The sequence below is a fragment of the Rissa tridactyla genome, chromosome 2, assembly GCF_028500815.1.
Source record: "Rissa tridactyla isolate bRisTri1 chromosome 2, bRisTri1.patW.cur.20221130, whole genome shotgun sequence".
Lineage (NCBI taxonomy): Eukaryota > Metazoa > Chordata > Aves > Charadriiformes > Laridae > Rissa > Rissa tridactyla.
Window position 1 is genome coordinate 114,686,240 of NC_071467.1, and position 14,803 is coordinate 114,701,042.

The 14,803-nt window shown below is 41.6% G+C and overlaps 1 protein-coding gene across 2 annotated transcripts in view; it reads left to right on the plus strand.

Annotated features, from left to right (window-relative positions):
• The window catches only part of BMPER (BMP binding endothelial regulator), a 153,115-nt gene that overhangs the window by 126,313 nt on the left and 11,999 nt on the right, over window positions 1-14,803 (plus strand). For both annotated transcript variants that reach the window (XM_054192782.1, XM_054192784.1), the window contains one exon: window positions 12,787-12,917. In XM_054192782.1, the coding sequence (XP_054048757.1) occupies window positions 12,787-12,917 (131 nt within the window). The remainder of the gene's footprint in view (window positions 1-12,786; window positions 12,918-14,803) is intronic.

Genomic DNA, 14,803 nt, shown 5'->3' on the forward strand with positions numbered 1-14,803 from the left:
AATTCACAACAAATCAAAGCAGAAGGCTCAGTCTTTACCTAGGAAAGTTAGATCTGAATGGAGACACCTTAAGAAGACTAGACTCTGGCTACATTGTGAATTGTGTCTTAAAGACTTGGTCATTTCCCCTGGTGTTTTAGTGTGTAACAATTTGCCAGAGCTTATGAAATCTTCTAAATGGCATCCCTGGAGACCATAGCTACTTTTATACACAGAACTGATATGGTTTATGCAGATATATACAAGTTTCTTTATGCTCCAGTGATCCTACTGAAGTGTCTCGTCCTTTCTCTGGGTTCATCTTGGTCGGCAGAGCTTTCATTCTGCCTCCCTAATGTGTCTGAACTGTAAGAATTGCAGAATTGCTGCAGATACGTGTAACAGGATTTACTCCACGTTACTTCCCTACCATTGCCTGTTCCAAGTGGACAGACGTCTGATGCTGCCACTCGTCCAGATCCCCATCTTTTCTTCTCCTGGGCTTCTGGTACTGCAGTTATTCCTCCTCTTTCAGTGCAGCTATTTCTAATATTCGTGTGCCCTGCATCACTGAAATAGCAGAGGGAGCAGGGAAGGAAGGGAGGAAAGAGGGAGGGAGGGAGGGAAGGAAGGAAGAGCTTTTAATGTTATCTCATTACTCAGTTCATCTCCCCTGATTCATGACCAACACCTCCTCCCCTCTTCTGATATATTCCTTTGCTCATTCGGATTAGGTATCGCAGCTGAAATCTAGTCATCATATGGGTAACATTTGGATGCATATAATCTCATTTATTATCATGTGATCATTTGTGATCTACTATTGCTTGGTAACAAAGGTTTCTTTTGCACATGATAGAAATTGCATTAAATCACTCACCCCGGAATAGTGGCTGAAAATCAATCAGGAGGGGCTTTTACTTCTGCCACTTTGGCTTGAGCTTGAAAAGTTTCATACAGTAGCTCTGCTAGGAATAGGCTGGGCTTCCTTACTAATGTAATAAAACGCAGACCATCCTAAGGGGATGAGGGAGTTGCATTCCAAAACTTGCTCTGCAAGTGACTGAAGTTTAATGGAAAACTTTGAAAAGATTCTATTAAAAAACAATTTTCCTTCTATATATCATACGCTCTATTTCATGCTTTTCCTGCTCCCTCCTTTTTTTCCTTACTGGCACGAAAACAGGATCTTTGTTTTGACAGAGCTAATCTGATCATGCTTTCATATGGGCCCTCGGGCTCCCCACCTGTGGAAAGATCCATGGGAGCAGAAAAACTACAGAGCGGGTGCCACATGCTCACCTAAAAGGGAAGAAATCAGTGTCCTCCCGGTGGTGTGGACTGTAAACATTGTGGTTCCCAAGGACCCATGGAGAACATGAACTATGAATCCTGCGTAACCTTCAGCAACAGTTTTTCCTTCCGTATTGCCTTCTGGGATTTCCCTCTCCTGTCAGCTGGGCTTCTTCAGGAGACGTGCTATATGGGCTGCTTTGCCGCAGCTGTGCCGCCTCCCTCTTCCCGAAGACTGAAAGGCACACTCAGCGCTGACAACTTCTACCCGCAAGCTTCTCTGGTGAGAAAGGTTTAAAGTAGCTTGCAACCACTGCCAAGTTTGACAGCAAGCTTCATAACAAAGTGGTACAGCTCTGAGATCTCTCCGCTGCTTCTGTGGGGAGGCCAGGGAAGACTTTATGGAGTGAAAAGTGATGGAGAGAGAATGAACTGCTTTGTGCCTCCATCAGGCAGCACACTCAAGGTGGCTAACATTGGACACTGATCTGCTCTGTAGAGTCCCTGCCTAGACAACAAAAAGAGGCAAAGTCACATTCAGATGTTTAGGATTTTGTATGCAAGACGAAGCGCAGAATTTATCTTAGCGTCTTTGCCACTGGACATCACCCACAGATGAGCAGGAAAATAACCCGTGATGGTGACCATTCTGTGACAGGGAGGGTTTGCTTATGCTCATGGCCAGCATTTCTCTTTAAAGACTGTTGATTCACATCAGAGCTGTCATTGTATTTAGCCAAGTAAATGACCATGCCCAGACCAACATACTGAAAGGTAAGTTTGTCATGGAGGAGAACAAACCTTGGCTCTGTCTGCTTGTATCATCTCATCCCACCTCACCCAGAATTAGGTCAGTCTGACCATAACATTCATGTGGCTTCCTCTGGCTCCCAGGCCAGGCTGATATGTTGTGGAGTTACTTATGTCTAGTATAGGAAATTTTAGTTCATAGCATTTTAATTCAGGAAGCTTGAATTTAATGTTCAGCTGTGTCCTGAAAGTGTCTGGATCCTTCAAAGCCTTGAAGTACAGAACTGCAAAAAAAAGGCTGATGACAGTTCTGAGTCTTGGCTCCTGTGTTGTCAGTAGGAAAATCCTCATCAATTTAACTGGAGACAGCATTTCCTCCACTGTATTTTCAGGCTCTGTACAGTGTTTTGGAATTGACATCTTGCACTCAGGAAGGTTAAAGAACTGTGGTAGTACGCAGAGCATCTCTTATCCAAAGCTTTCTGCTTATGAAGTATCAGGCAAAGCCAAACTGACCAGAAACCAGGTCTCTTGTCTCCTGTCTGAGTCCTGTATCACTATCTAACTGTTATGCTCACTTTCTCCTTCTGGTCTATTGAATCTTGAATGGCACCACAGGAGCACTGCTGCTGTTTTAAGATAGGCTTCCTCAGTGGGCAGGAGGACCTCACTGTCGGGATGCCAGTTGGGCTTATGCCCGCCAATGCCCACATGGTCTTGAGAACATGCAGAGCAAAAGCAGAGGTGCCTGAGGAAATGTAAAGGCAGGAACTAAGTATCCAGTGAGAAAAGGTCAGCCTTGCTGGGGTCAGGACAACCAAGCCAAGACCGTACTTTTGCATTTGGGAGTTTGAATTCTGCCTAAATCAAACTTTATGTGCTTATGTCTTTGTGTGGGTCTGGGCCAGGACCACACAGGAAGCCATAAAACCAGAAACAGAGCGGTTTTTTAAACGTTTCAATTCAGGTAAGCTGGCTCTTACGCCACTTTTTGCAACTCCTATTTTTAGCGGTTATCTTTGATTAAGAGCAAACAGGGAGACCTCTGAGATGAATTGCGCGGTGAGCATGTGACAGGCTGGAAGGGTAGCATGCTCAGTGAGCCTGACTTTGCTGAAACGAGATTTTGACTCTTGGTTTGTAAAGGGAGCAAGATGAGGAGGAAAGCTGTTTTCTAAGTAGTGGTTTCCTATCTGCTCTTTCCCGTGCTCTCTTTCTTTCATATTCCATCTGGAGCCAGCAACTTTTTAAATGCTCTGCAGCCACCTAGAGGAAAAATATGCTTGATTGAAGTTAATTATATATGGGTTAAGCCGGGAAGTGGGCTCTGCAGAGTTTAAGAATGTGAGTTTCTAAACTAGCCAGCCTGTTTATTATTATATCACAGGACCTCCTTGGAAATATATACAGTGAATCATCATCAAAAGCTGAAGATAACTTCAGTTTATGTTTACACTTCAGAAATATTTCCTGCTTCGTGTTCTCATTGTGCTTGTTATTGGATATGACATATTTTTATGACAGATAGCATAGCAGGGCCACGATATATTTTGTCATTAGAGAGAAGGAGATGATCTGTTTTAAATTTTTATTTTAGAAGATTTAAATCTTGTGCTATTTTATATATCTATCTCATGGCTATGGCAATATGCTATTGGTATATCTACATGGTTTATGTTTCTGTAGGGCCATGACTTCAAAACCTCTCAATAATTTTTGAGGTTCTATCTAGGATGTTTATAAGCTTCTGAAAAATCTCTGGCTTTTCTCAGATGAGGACTGTCACAAAGAATACACTAATGGGCTCTCTGTCTACTAGAGTGAAAGCTGATGCAGTCATATTAGATTCATTTAGTCTATGCCGTATTCGTTTGCACTGTATGAAACATAATAAAGTTTAACTGTTGATTGAAAGTACCACTTGAATGCTATAAAGTTAGATATTAAAACATGTCTGCCTTTTTGAAATTGAATTGAAATGGCTGGTTTTTCCACTCTCAAGATAAGATATGACAGTTCAGTCTCCACTTGTCCCTAAAGAACTGGAGACTGGGTGGACTCTTCTTTAAAAATCAAGTCTAGACATGGAGAAAAAGATAAAATTTTATGTTAATTACATAATGCAAAAGCTCAAAATGATGATGGATTTTCCATGGTAGCTATGCCAGAGGACACTGAAAATTCCATTACGATGGAGTGACTCTGTCATAGGGCAAATTCACATTAGCAGTGTAAGTGCTAAGCTAAGCATGTGCACATAGTTCCCTGTAGAAGTACTAGTATGGATACTGAGAAGGTCCACTAAGACATCCTCCGTTTCTCTTCCACTCATAAAAAAGACGATATACACATCTGAAATACCAGTATGATGTGGTCAGTTGAAGTAGCTTGAATACTGCTGCATTGTGTCAGAACAGGATAAATAATAAGGAATCTTATTGGCTTAAGAAATTCAAAACAGGAAATTATGAAATTTAGGAATTTGTCTAGGTTGTGGCTTCTAAGGGGAAATAATGGGCTTCTCGAAACACAAAGTAGATCAATTTGGTCAAAACACTGTGCCACAGGGAGTCAGTGATGGGCAACGCAGGTTGTACACCTTATGCTATTGGGCCTATGAAAGATGGGATTTTTGGTAGAAAACCCGTTGGGAGGTGACTTTCTTTCTGAACTTTCTTTCTTTCAGTAAATCCATAGAGCACCAAGAGATTTTTCACCAGAAAGCCTTGTAAAAATGCATGATAAGCCGTATCACGTAGCATTAGACATACAACTACTGTAATCTTTACTAATTATGTGATGCATATTTGCAAGTGGATGACTGCGGATATTAATTAACTGAAGAAATACATGTCTTCAGAAACCAGGTTCCAGATTTTGAACCTTCGGTGTCAGGTTCTAGGTGATACTCTTAAATTTGCCTCTGTATCTGTTGGTCCAAACTTTTTGTTGCAAATGACCTCTTCATAATGAGTTTGGGAACTCTGTCTGTTCTAAAGCAGAGTTATTATCGTCCTTGTATTTTCCAGCCAGATATACAAACTACAGATCATACAACATACAGGCAGCCAAATCCTTTTTGCAGTGATCTCACCAAAGAAAGTGGAACAATTTGTATGTACACTGCTCAGGTGCGCAAGTAAAAGAGAGCATTTTTTGATGGGCACAATTCAATGTGATAATGAGCACTTGTTTTGAATGGGTTAAGAAGCTTATGCTGTATGTCCTCTTTATTCCAATAGTTCCATATACGAAGTTGTATGTAATGTGCACAGAGAACTGGTTTTTAACTGTTTCACCTCAAGCTATATGCTATATATGAGATTAAACTCAAACCACTTGAGTTCTTATGCATACAAATATTTATTTCAAATGACAGGACTTTAAAGGTAAACTCTGCATGGCCCAACACAACAGAAAGAGAGGAAGAGGAGGTGAAAACTCTTTCCCACTTTCTGAAAGTGAGTGGGAGTGCAAGAGGTCAGCTCTTCAGGGCTGTGGATGGCGTTTCCATATTCTGTTCGAGTTTCTTGAGCAAAAATACACTCTTTCTAAAGGTGGCAAGTCAGCTGCTCAACTGTACTGTAACTATCAGCTCTAGGAAATATTCTGAGTCACACCAGATGCTTCTTGGAGCCCAGCGTGGGACTTCATTGTCTTCCTCAGTCATGGTTCAGCTATTTCCCCACGGAGGGATTTTAGCCAACCTTTCCATTCTCAGGACCAGAAAGAACGTTTAAAGCCACAGGCGCCTGTAAGGATCCAAGCACAAGACAGAAAAAGCCTACTTGACACATTAGTAGGAGAATGATCGTGAAGAAAGAAGTAGGGAAGGTTGCTGTGCTTGTTCTGTTCTTTATTTGGTTCTTCCTCCTTCCCTCTTTTAATTGCCTTTACCACTGCTACTGCATATGTAGGCTTATTATAAATATGGTGTCAGGGTAGTGCTGTCCTGAGAACTTTAATTTTATTCAGTTTTAGAAAATGTTCCAGAATGTTTCGTTGTTCATTTTACCATATTCATGTGGGTAATGTTGGTTAGGGCAATAAAACACAATTCTGGCACAGCATGCCCTTTATTTAAAGGTTAAAAATACACATAGAACACTCTTTTTGGCATTTTCCAAAAGCGTTTGGATAATACTTTTAGCAGCACGTAGTATAGGCTTGTGGTGATATTGTGCAGCACAGTATGCTTTTTCAGAGGTCTACATGGACCGTCATTTATTCAGTGTCTGGAAAATACCGTTTTTGCTTGCCCTTTGTGAGGAAAGTATGGGTTCTGACTTTTTTTAAAGGAGCTGTATATGCAATGAAATCAAAATTGAATCGCTCTCTGTCTCCACTATGTTGGAAATTACCAACAATAATTACCACTTGCATTTAAAGCATCCTTTTCCCAAGTTGACTGAACTCCTCTAAATAACTGCTTTGGAAGGGTGCCTTGGCAAGGCAGAGATGGATGTGGATATCTTGTGTGATTCTGTTTAATTATCTCTGAGTGCCAAGTCTATATCTGGAGCAGGAACAATGGCACTCGGAGTTAAATTAGGACTCTTCAACATGTGTGTAATGTGACTGCTATGCCCTAGAAATCTTAGATCACGTGCAGCCCTTGTCCTTTGGTGGAGTTGTGTATTTTATCATTTCTTTCCGCTTGACTCTGCGGGGCAATACACTCCAGGACTGACTCAAATTTGCACAAAAGTCGGGGATCAGGATGAAATTTGAATGTGTGATTCAAATGTCTACTGCTGCAAACTCCTCCTCTGCAATCTGCCCAAAATAACTATGATACTGTCAAGCATTATAGCCAATGCTCTCTTTATAGGAATGAGATTTCCCCATGGAAAGCATATGCCTGCAGTAGATTTGCTGTGCACTGCTCACCAAAGATGAGCTGTGAGTTCCCTTTCTGCTCCCACGTTTTTAGGGTTTTTTGGAGGCAGTTCAGCAGTGTGGGGGTTCCTGTACCATGGGGGAGTCTCCACTACAAAGCGCATGTGTGCTTCCTGCCACTTTTTCTGGGCACTTTCCCACTTACTGGAAAAACGGGTCAGGGCACTGGTGATTTAACTTTGTTATGAATGCTTGCATCAGATCCCCAATTTAAGGCAATGTTACGATTGTTATGATGTGTAGGAAAAGCACAGAGGGAGTGCAGATATAGTTACCTGTTCTTGGAAGAAATGATCCTTGAAAATGACTGCCTCTGCTTCATGAAACAGTCTGTTCCCCAGGCAAGTGCTTTGTACGAATACTCAATAGATGTAAGGGCTTCTGTGTTTTCAGCAGCCTCCAAAATTACCTTCCTCATGAGTTATTTGCTGCTTTTGCATTAATGTTAGTAAATTCTGAAGAAAGAGAGAATGATCTTAAGCCTCTGATCTCAAGCCTCAGAGCCATAAAAAGTCTCCAGCTCTACAAACCGTGCTTCAGTGCTTCAGTACTTCAGTAAGATTAAGCATGCACATACAGTCAAGAGAGAGCTTGCAATAGCAACAGCATGAGCCTTTCCATTTTACACTGGTATATGGCTCATCTTCTCATCTTCTTATCTTGTGAAATGACTTCTCTAGCAGGGGCCATAAATAATGGCAACTCACTGAAACTTTGTAGGAAAACCAGCCTAAATTGTCTTGTAACAACATGACTACGGACAGAAGCCATTGGTTTTTATTTTTCCTGTAAAGGAAGAGAAAGGAGGTAGAATTTTGGATCAGGAATAATAAATCCTGAGTGTTGCTGCTGAATTGTGAGCACTCTGATATGATTGTGGGAATCCAAACTGGCGATTGTGTAGAGTATGGCTATTTTCATAGCCAGTGCTAAATTAGGCAAAGCTTGTACTAAAACTTTGATTTGGCAAACCCAATAAGAAGTTATCTCAAGAAGTCTGTCTCACAGGATGGTGAGGCTGGAAATTAATCCTCCTCTGTAGGCAGATGACCCTTCAGGCTCTGGAGTTCGCAAGTGTACGGCTTATCCCAGGTACACGGGACAAACCTCTTCACTGCCTGATGTCTCTTCACTGCATAAAATGGATGTAGTCATGCACTATCTTTAATTGCTTTTGAAAAGTTGAGACCTACTGGTGGAAAGAGGAAGATGTGTTTTCCATCTGCGTAGAGCCACTTCTTGAAGGTACCAAAATGTTTGAAAAATGCACTGCATCACACTCCTGTTGTGAAATGTGAAAAAAAAAAAATGCGAAAAGAAATAGTCCCTCCAAAAATAGCGGGTTCTGGTTTTGGATTTGTGTGTACTGCAAAGGAAGAGGAACTGCTGATGTTCAGTGAGTGAACATCTGCAATTTCAATCCCGCGTGGCACAGACTAAGGCTGTAGGCTTCATTGCTGTGATCTTTTCTTCTTCTTTTTAATAGTGCGTGTAGCACAGGACTCGATTCTTTGCCCTTTGTGGGACTTGGAGACTTTCCACGGTTTAATGGGAAAAAGGGCTGTTGCTGAAGGACTGTACTCATCCAGTTCGCTTTGAAGATGTGGCAGCAGAGTGTGTGTGTGTGTGTGTTTGTCTCCTTCACGGGTGTGTCCCACAGCTGCCGGATGCCTTCACTTTCATGGATTTCCCCTTGCAACAGTTTGTGATTATACACACCCAATTAGCTCCATCTCTGACACACACCCTGGGGGCAGCATAGGCAGCATCAAAAGGTATCACAGGGAGGCGCTTGGTACCAGTTGAGGACTCAGAGGTTGGCTGTGCTCCAGCGCTCATTTGGAGCAGGGACTCCAGATAAAGTGCACCATCACAGCCAAGTATTTTTTAGAAATGTAAATATGTCCTTAAAAGAAATGTAATTTTCTTTTGGACCGCAACATCATTGCATCTCTCTATGATTTCACTGAGGGCAGAGCTAAGACTGCCTGAAGTATCGTGTGTATTTCCCTAGGTGGTAAAATGGCTTCATTTTATAAGTAACTTGTACTGCAGTCTTCCTGTAGGATTATTTCTATATGACTGTAATGCTTTGATGTTTAAGCTTCTGATATGTATTCTTAATTTTACTTCATTTAAGCAAATGTTTTGGTCTTGGTAAAGAGTCACAATACCTTGTGGCACAGAGTCTCTGTGAGTGTGCAGTATAGTAACTTGTGGTACGGCTTCATTATCAGTATAATTCCAAAGTTTTACTAGAAGCCTATTTTTCTGTTGTTTGAACAGTACAGTTAGATTACAGATAAGTCTCTGCATACATGCAGTTAGTGTCACCAAATCTATTTATCAGTTTCAAAGGAGGAATGAAGAGGAGGCAGAATTTGGGGTAGTAGAGAATAAATTTTGAAATGTATCAATCACTGGAAAGGGGAAAAAAACAACCTGTGGGCATACTGAAGATTTTTGCAAGAGGAAAGGATTAGTACAGCACACCAGAATCAGTTTTTAAATTTACCTAATGAAGCATCCCGTAATAGCCCTCTAATACAACTGTAACAACAATGAATGTGAGAAATGTAATTATATGCAAGAAGAAAACATGTTTTGAAAAAAATACAGACACAAAGTCAAACTTGCCCATGGGCCATCGCCAGCTCCCCCTCACTAGCCAGCCCCCAGAGGATGGACATCTTTTGCTTCCATGTCCTTTCCCAGAACTGCCCTTTGCCTCTCACAATGGCTATCAAACGAACTACGACCTGCTCTCTGCTGATTTCAGAAACGTTATAAAAAGACCCCTCTCCCCCAACCGCTAATCCATCTAACTACAATTAATATTAATGTGTTAAACTTGACAGCAAGGAATTTCATTATGAAAAGAAGGTTCTATTGTTATTGACTAGGCTTGGCAGCTGTGCATAAAGTTTCCTTTACTATCATTTTAACCTTAATTAATTAATTTAACCTTACAAACAATTAGCAATTGTAATTCATTAATAAAACCACCACAATTGATGATTGCTCCTCAGCCAAGCCTAGGGCTTGAGCCCAGCAGCTGTCACCAGGATTAAACTCTTCAGGAAAAGAAAAATTACACAAGCAATTAGGTGTGTAATGAATCAGAGGACTGTTTGTGTTGCACGTGGCTTGCTACCTTCCTTAGTGGACACCCGTGCTGAACACTGTAGCAAAAGTAGTGCGGATCCCAGCCAAAGTGGAGGTGTTTCACTCTGGAGTCTGTCTGGATGTCCAAGGCCATCTCAATGCCAAGGACTAATGGTGTTGTGCCAGCAACGTGCATGTAGGGGCTAAAGTCTCTGCACCCTCAAAGACCGTGGCTGCCCTCCTGCAGACTGGGATCGGTGCCCTGGCCTCCCTAAGACCCCAGACCATGCGCAGGCTTTGTCAGGGTGCATGCTGGCCTTGCCATGAACATGTTAATGATTAAAAAGACTGGGTGATTGACAGTTAGCCTGGAGATTTCCTGCCCTGATGTGACCACCTGAGGTAGCTGAAGGTGCATTGACTCAGTGCAGAAGTTGGCGTCCCCCTCTGAGTAATGGTAAAAAAAAGTATTTACGTTATAAAAAGCAGAGTGGGTACCTCAGGTTTGGGATTTTATAATTTCTAAGGCACGAAGTTGCTGAACACATAACCAAGCTGGCGCTGGCAAGCACCCCTAAACACCGCAGGCATTAATAGTAACTAAATCTGAGTGGAGGGCAGTAAAATGTGATTGATAAAGGAGGCTAGCACAGAAACAAAAAGATGAAATGGTACCTTGATAATGTACTCTATCTGTGGAGATTATTACAGACTCTCTTTGTGATAATAATTTGCTGCAGTAGCAAACAAGCATCTACTTCACTGTAAAATGAGACATAGACCTCCTAAATGGTGTGGGGTATATGGAGCAGTGCCTGCTGCGGGGATGCTAGCAAGAGATCACAAACATGTTGTGGCCAAAGGGAACAGTGTAAAGTTATTTAGTGTGTCATGTGAAAAGGTGACCCTTTGTGCTTATACAAGGTCTTTTATCAACTAACAACATCAAACAATGCCAAGGATGTTGTGCTAATCTGTTCCTTGCAGCCTATCAGCTCTGATACCCATACGGCAACATCTGCTACTGGGAAAGATGTAAAGGGACCTACCACATGAAATTACATTGTCCCTTGAAAGTAAAGTTATTTCAAATGAAAACCAGTGGTCTGTAAATAAAAACATGTTATATATATGATCCAAAGCAATTCTATTTAGCTACAGTACGTATATATCAGGTAAGTGCAGGACAGGTAACCTTTTTACATAGCACTTATGTTGCTTATTTGTCACAGTGATTTTTAGGTAATTTCATGTTGGGGGTCCACTGAGAGTAAAATGATTAAAAGTTCATGTAAATGTCAAGCAGAACTGTCAGGTTTAACCATATGAATGGTCACAGAAATAGCCAGCGGCTTTGGCAAGGGGAAATACTCCTCTTTAAGGGGCACTGGTGGATATTCAGAAACAAGCTTGTCTGTGTTCGAAGGACCACTAATCCTCTCTCCTCATTTTGAATAAAGGGTTCCCAATGACTTGGGATTGTATGGGCGTTAGAGCTCCTGATTTCTTTGACTGAGGTGTTTGCACCTTTTCCAAGCTAGTACCTATTCAGTTTCTGGAAAATTAAGCCTATAGACAATTGAATTTTTGGTCCATAGCAAGAGCAGTTAACATGGAGAGCTCGCTTTTTGCTTTGTCCTCTCAGGAACGGAGAAGTCCCTGGACGTGCCTGGAGCAGGGGGCTCTTGCCCACTGACACACAAGGTGCGTGCACAGAGCACCCTCAGTGGAAACCAGAGGAACTGAGGGCATGATTTGCACAGGGCCGAGTAGTATGTCTTCCCCGTGTCTTGTCCCTGCCTTCTATTGATTCCACTTGGAGCAGCAGATACTCGGCATTTCTGAATTTGTATTGCTGCGTTGGCAGAAGTATCTAAGCATTTTGCATATGCAGAAACTGCCGACTGCAAATCCGCCAGCTTTTGCCAGTTATATTTTAGGTCTGTGCCAAATGGGCACACGTTTTGGATGAGCTAACGTGAAATATAGTGGTGACATATGCAGTAGCAGTTTCACTTAAGGGCCATGTTAGCAGCTTTGCTCCCTGCCATGTTTTGTGGTGATTCCATCTTATGCAATGGAAGAAGATGGTGGTGTTAACAAGTGCCTGAGGGATTTCCTAACATGAGAACTGCTCAGTTATGCTGCATCACCCCTGCTCCTTTGGAGTCTTGTAAAGTCTGGCACTTAGTAGTGATGCTGCTGAGAAAACAGGCATATAGCTATTTTGGGGCCTTCAAAGCCGGGAGAGGCTGGAGGTAACCTGGAGAGAAGGCACCATTTCTCCATCCCTTGCATGAAAGGGCATGTGCTCATTGCCTGCAGAAGCCACCCACTTAACACTTCTGCTATTATTATTGGTAAAATTATTAAATTATTACTTTCCAGGGAATAAGAAAGAAGTCTTTAACTTGGGTTGAGACAAAATAATTGGAAAAATGGAGTTTGCTTTCTCCCACTGTGGTCTCAGTCCTCTCTGCCTGACGTTTCTTGGGTCTTCTCACCTACCTGTTTCTGCATGGTTGTCTATCTCCCTGGTGCTCTTGAGACTTCTCTGCCATCCAAAGAGACTTCTCTCACATCAAAAAAGAGATGAGCCCTTGGGATGTGACAGCAGAGACGCGTTTAACTTTCTTGCCGTTTAGCACAAGTTGCTGTGGCACTGGATTCCATGTGACTGGAAAGTAAACAACTCCAAACTTCGGGCAGACATCTGCCAAAGCTTTCCTTGCTTATTTGTTTTGGGGCTTTTTTCTGCAGGTCCTGTGTGACAGACATGTGCGAGTGCCCAGTCCATAAAAACTGCTATTGCGAGTCATTCCTGGCGTACGCCCGAGCCTGTCAGAGGGAAGGGCTGAAAGTCCAGTGGGTACCGGAGCAGAACTGTGCAGGTAAGCATTTTGGGATTGCTTCTTTATAAGCCAGGACATAGACTAATAGGCAACTATCCTTTTTCTGGTGGAGGAGGATCAAAAAAGAACCAGCTAGGTAGGACTGGGATTGCACCAGCAGGGAAGTTGCATTCTGAGTTATGGAAAAAGACCTTACCAGGAAAGATTTTCAACCATCAAATATTAGAAATGTTTATTTTGCTGGAAAACTTTTCACCTTTAATGCTGCCAATCTTAATTTTATGTACTTCCATGAAGAAGTACCTGCCTTTTTCTTTCAGAATATGTAAACAGTTGATTGCAGGTAACGTTTAAACTCCTTTGACCTCCTGTTAAGGCACACTTATATTTCCAGAGACAATGTGCATATATGGTTGCAATAGGTTCAACAAGGGAAGAAGAGAGAATGTATTTAATGAGAATATTAAAATGCAAACCTCCATTAATTTTGGTACTTGGACCAGATTGCCCGTGTGATTAGGACTGCATTAATTGCAAGTAATTGTGAGTAATTGTTTCCATGAGAAGTGGTGGCCTGCGGTCATGGGCACTTGAAGTAAAATGCAATATTGCAAATGATTATTTCCCCTGATGATGGTCTCATTAATTTAGGACATTCTATAATGGCATCGGTTTGCCTGGAAATGTATTCAGATTTATGTAAAGCAATTGACAGTAGTTGGAAAAAAAAATGGAGAGAAGGCTACTCGGTGCTGGTCAAAGAGCTTTTACTCTGTGGTCCATTTTGGTGATTGTGTGTGGCTCAGGGTCTACTCTCTCAACTTCAATTTCCTTTTCTGTTGAAGGCATGATAGCAGAGATGGGTGAGTGACAGAGCAAATTACCTTTGATTGACTGTTCCCAAAAGGCTCGGGTTTTTTTCTTACAAAGGCACAGAACAATCCAAACAGGGTGTCACTAAGTGAAAGCCCTGTTCAAGGATGTGGTCTCAGAGAGCACTAATAACGTGTAATTTTAATTTATTGATCTGGTAGGAGATCCATGCAGAACCTGAAACAAGCATTCTGACTTCTTTTTTTTTTTTTTTTTTGACCAAAGCACTTCAGACTGAGACCTCGCTGTGGCAGATGCTGTAAAGAGAATAAAAACTCCAGTCCGTGTCTTAAGGAGTTTATACAAGTGTTGGCATATCACGACTTAACTAATTGAGGCTTCTTTTCACATTTTTTTCTGGCATTTTACCAAAGACAAGAAAAGTTTCAAAGGCAAAAACAGTCCTTGAGAGAACATTATGAAGGAATTTAAACACACATCTTCCATTAAAGCTAATGAAAGAAGTGTTTAAATCCACGCAAGTTTTCTAATCTCAGTGCAGACTGCAGACTTCTAGAGGGAAAGGGGAAATCTTGTTAAGCAGAAAATACAGATAAGCTGTATATGGTCAAGTACCCTCAAAACACTTAAGCATCCAATGTCAAACAAGTAGTACCATCTTCTACAGTCAAGATAGCATTAAATTAAAGTACATCCACTGCACTTCATATGTTACCAGTGGCCAGCGTCAAGATTTTAATTTTTAACTTACTTTTTTTCTCCTCAAAACTTGTAGTTACAATTATTGTGTCCTAATTACGGATAAAAGTTCTTGGGTATGAAACAATATATCTGTAATAAAACTTTAGCATTCTGTGACTTTCATTTCCTGTTTGACATTTCATAGCTGGTGGGATACTTGGAAGAGCTGTGTTGTGATGAAAATGGAGTATACTTATTAGTAAAGTCAGGTTTTAATTACTCTTTTGTGTGTTATAAAACCAGATTTTGTGTGGTTGCCAGTTCCTCTACCCTGACTGCCGTTCGCTTAGCTCATTTTTATAATCTTTAGAAAGCGTGTGTTGTCTGGAGGGCCAGCCAAACAGGATGCT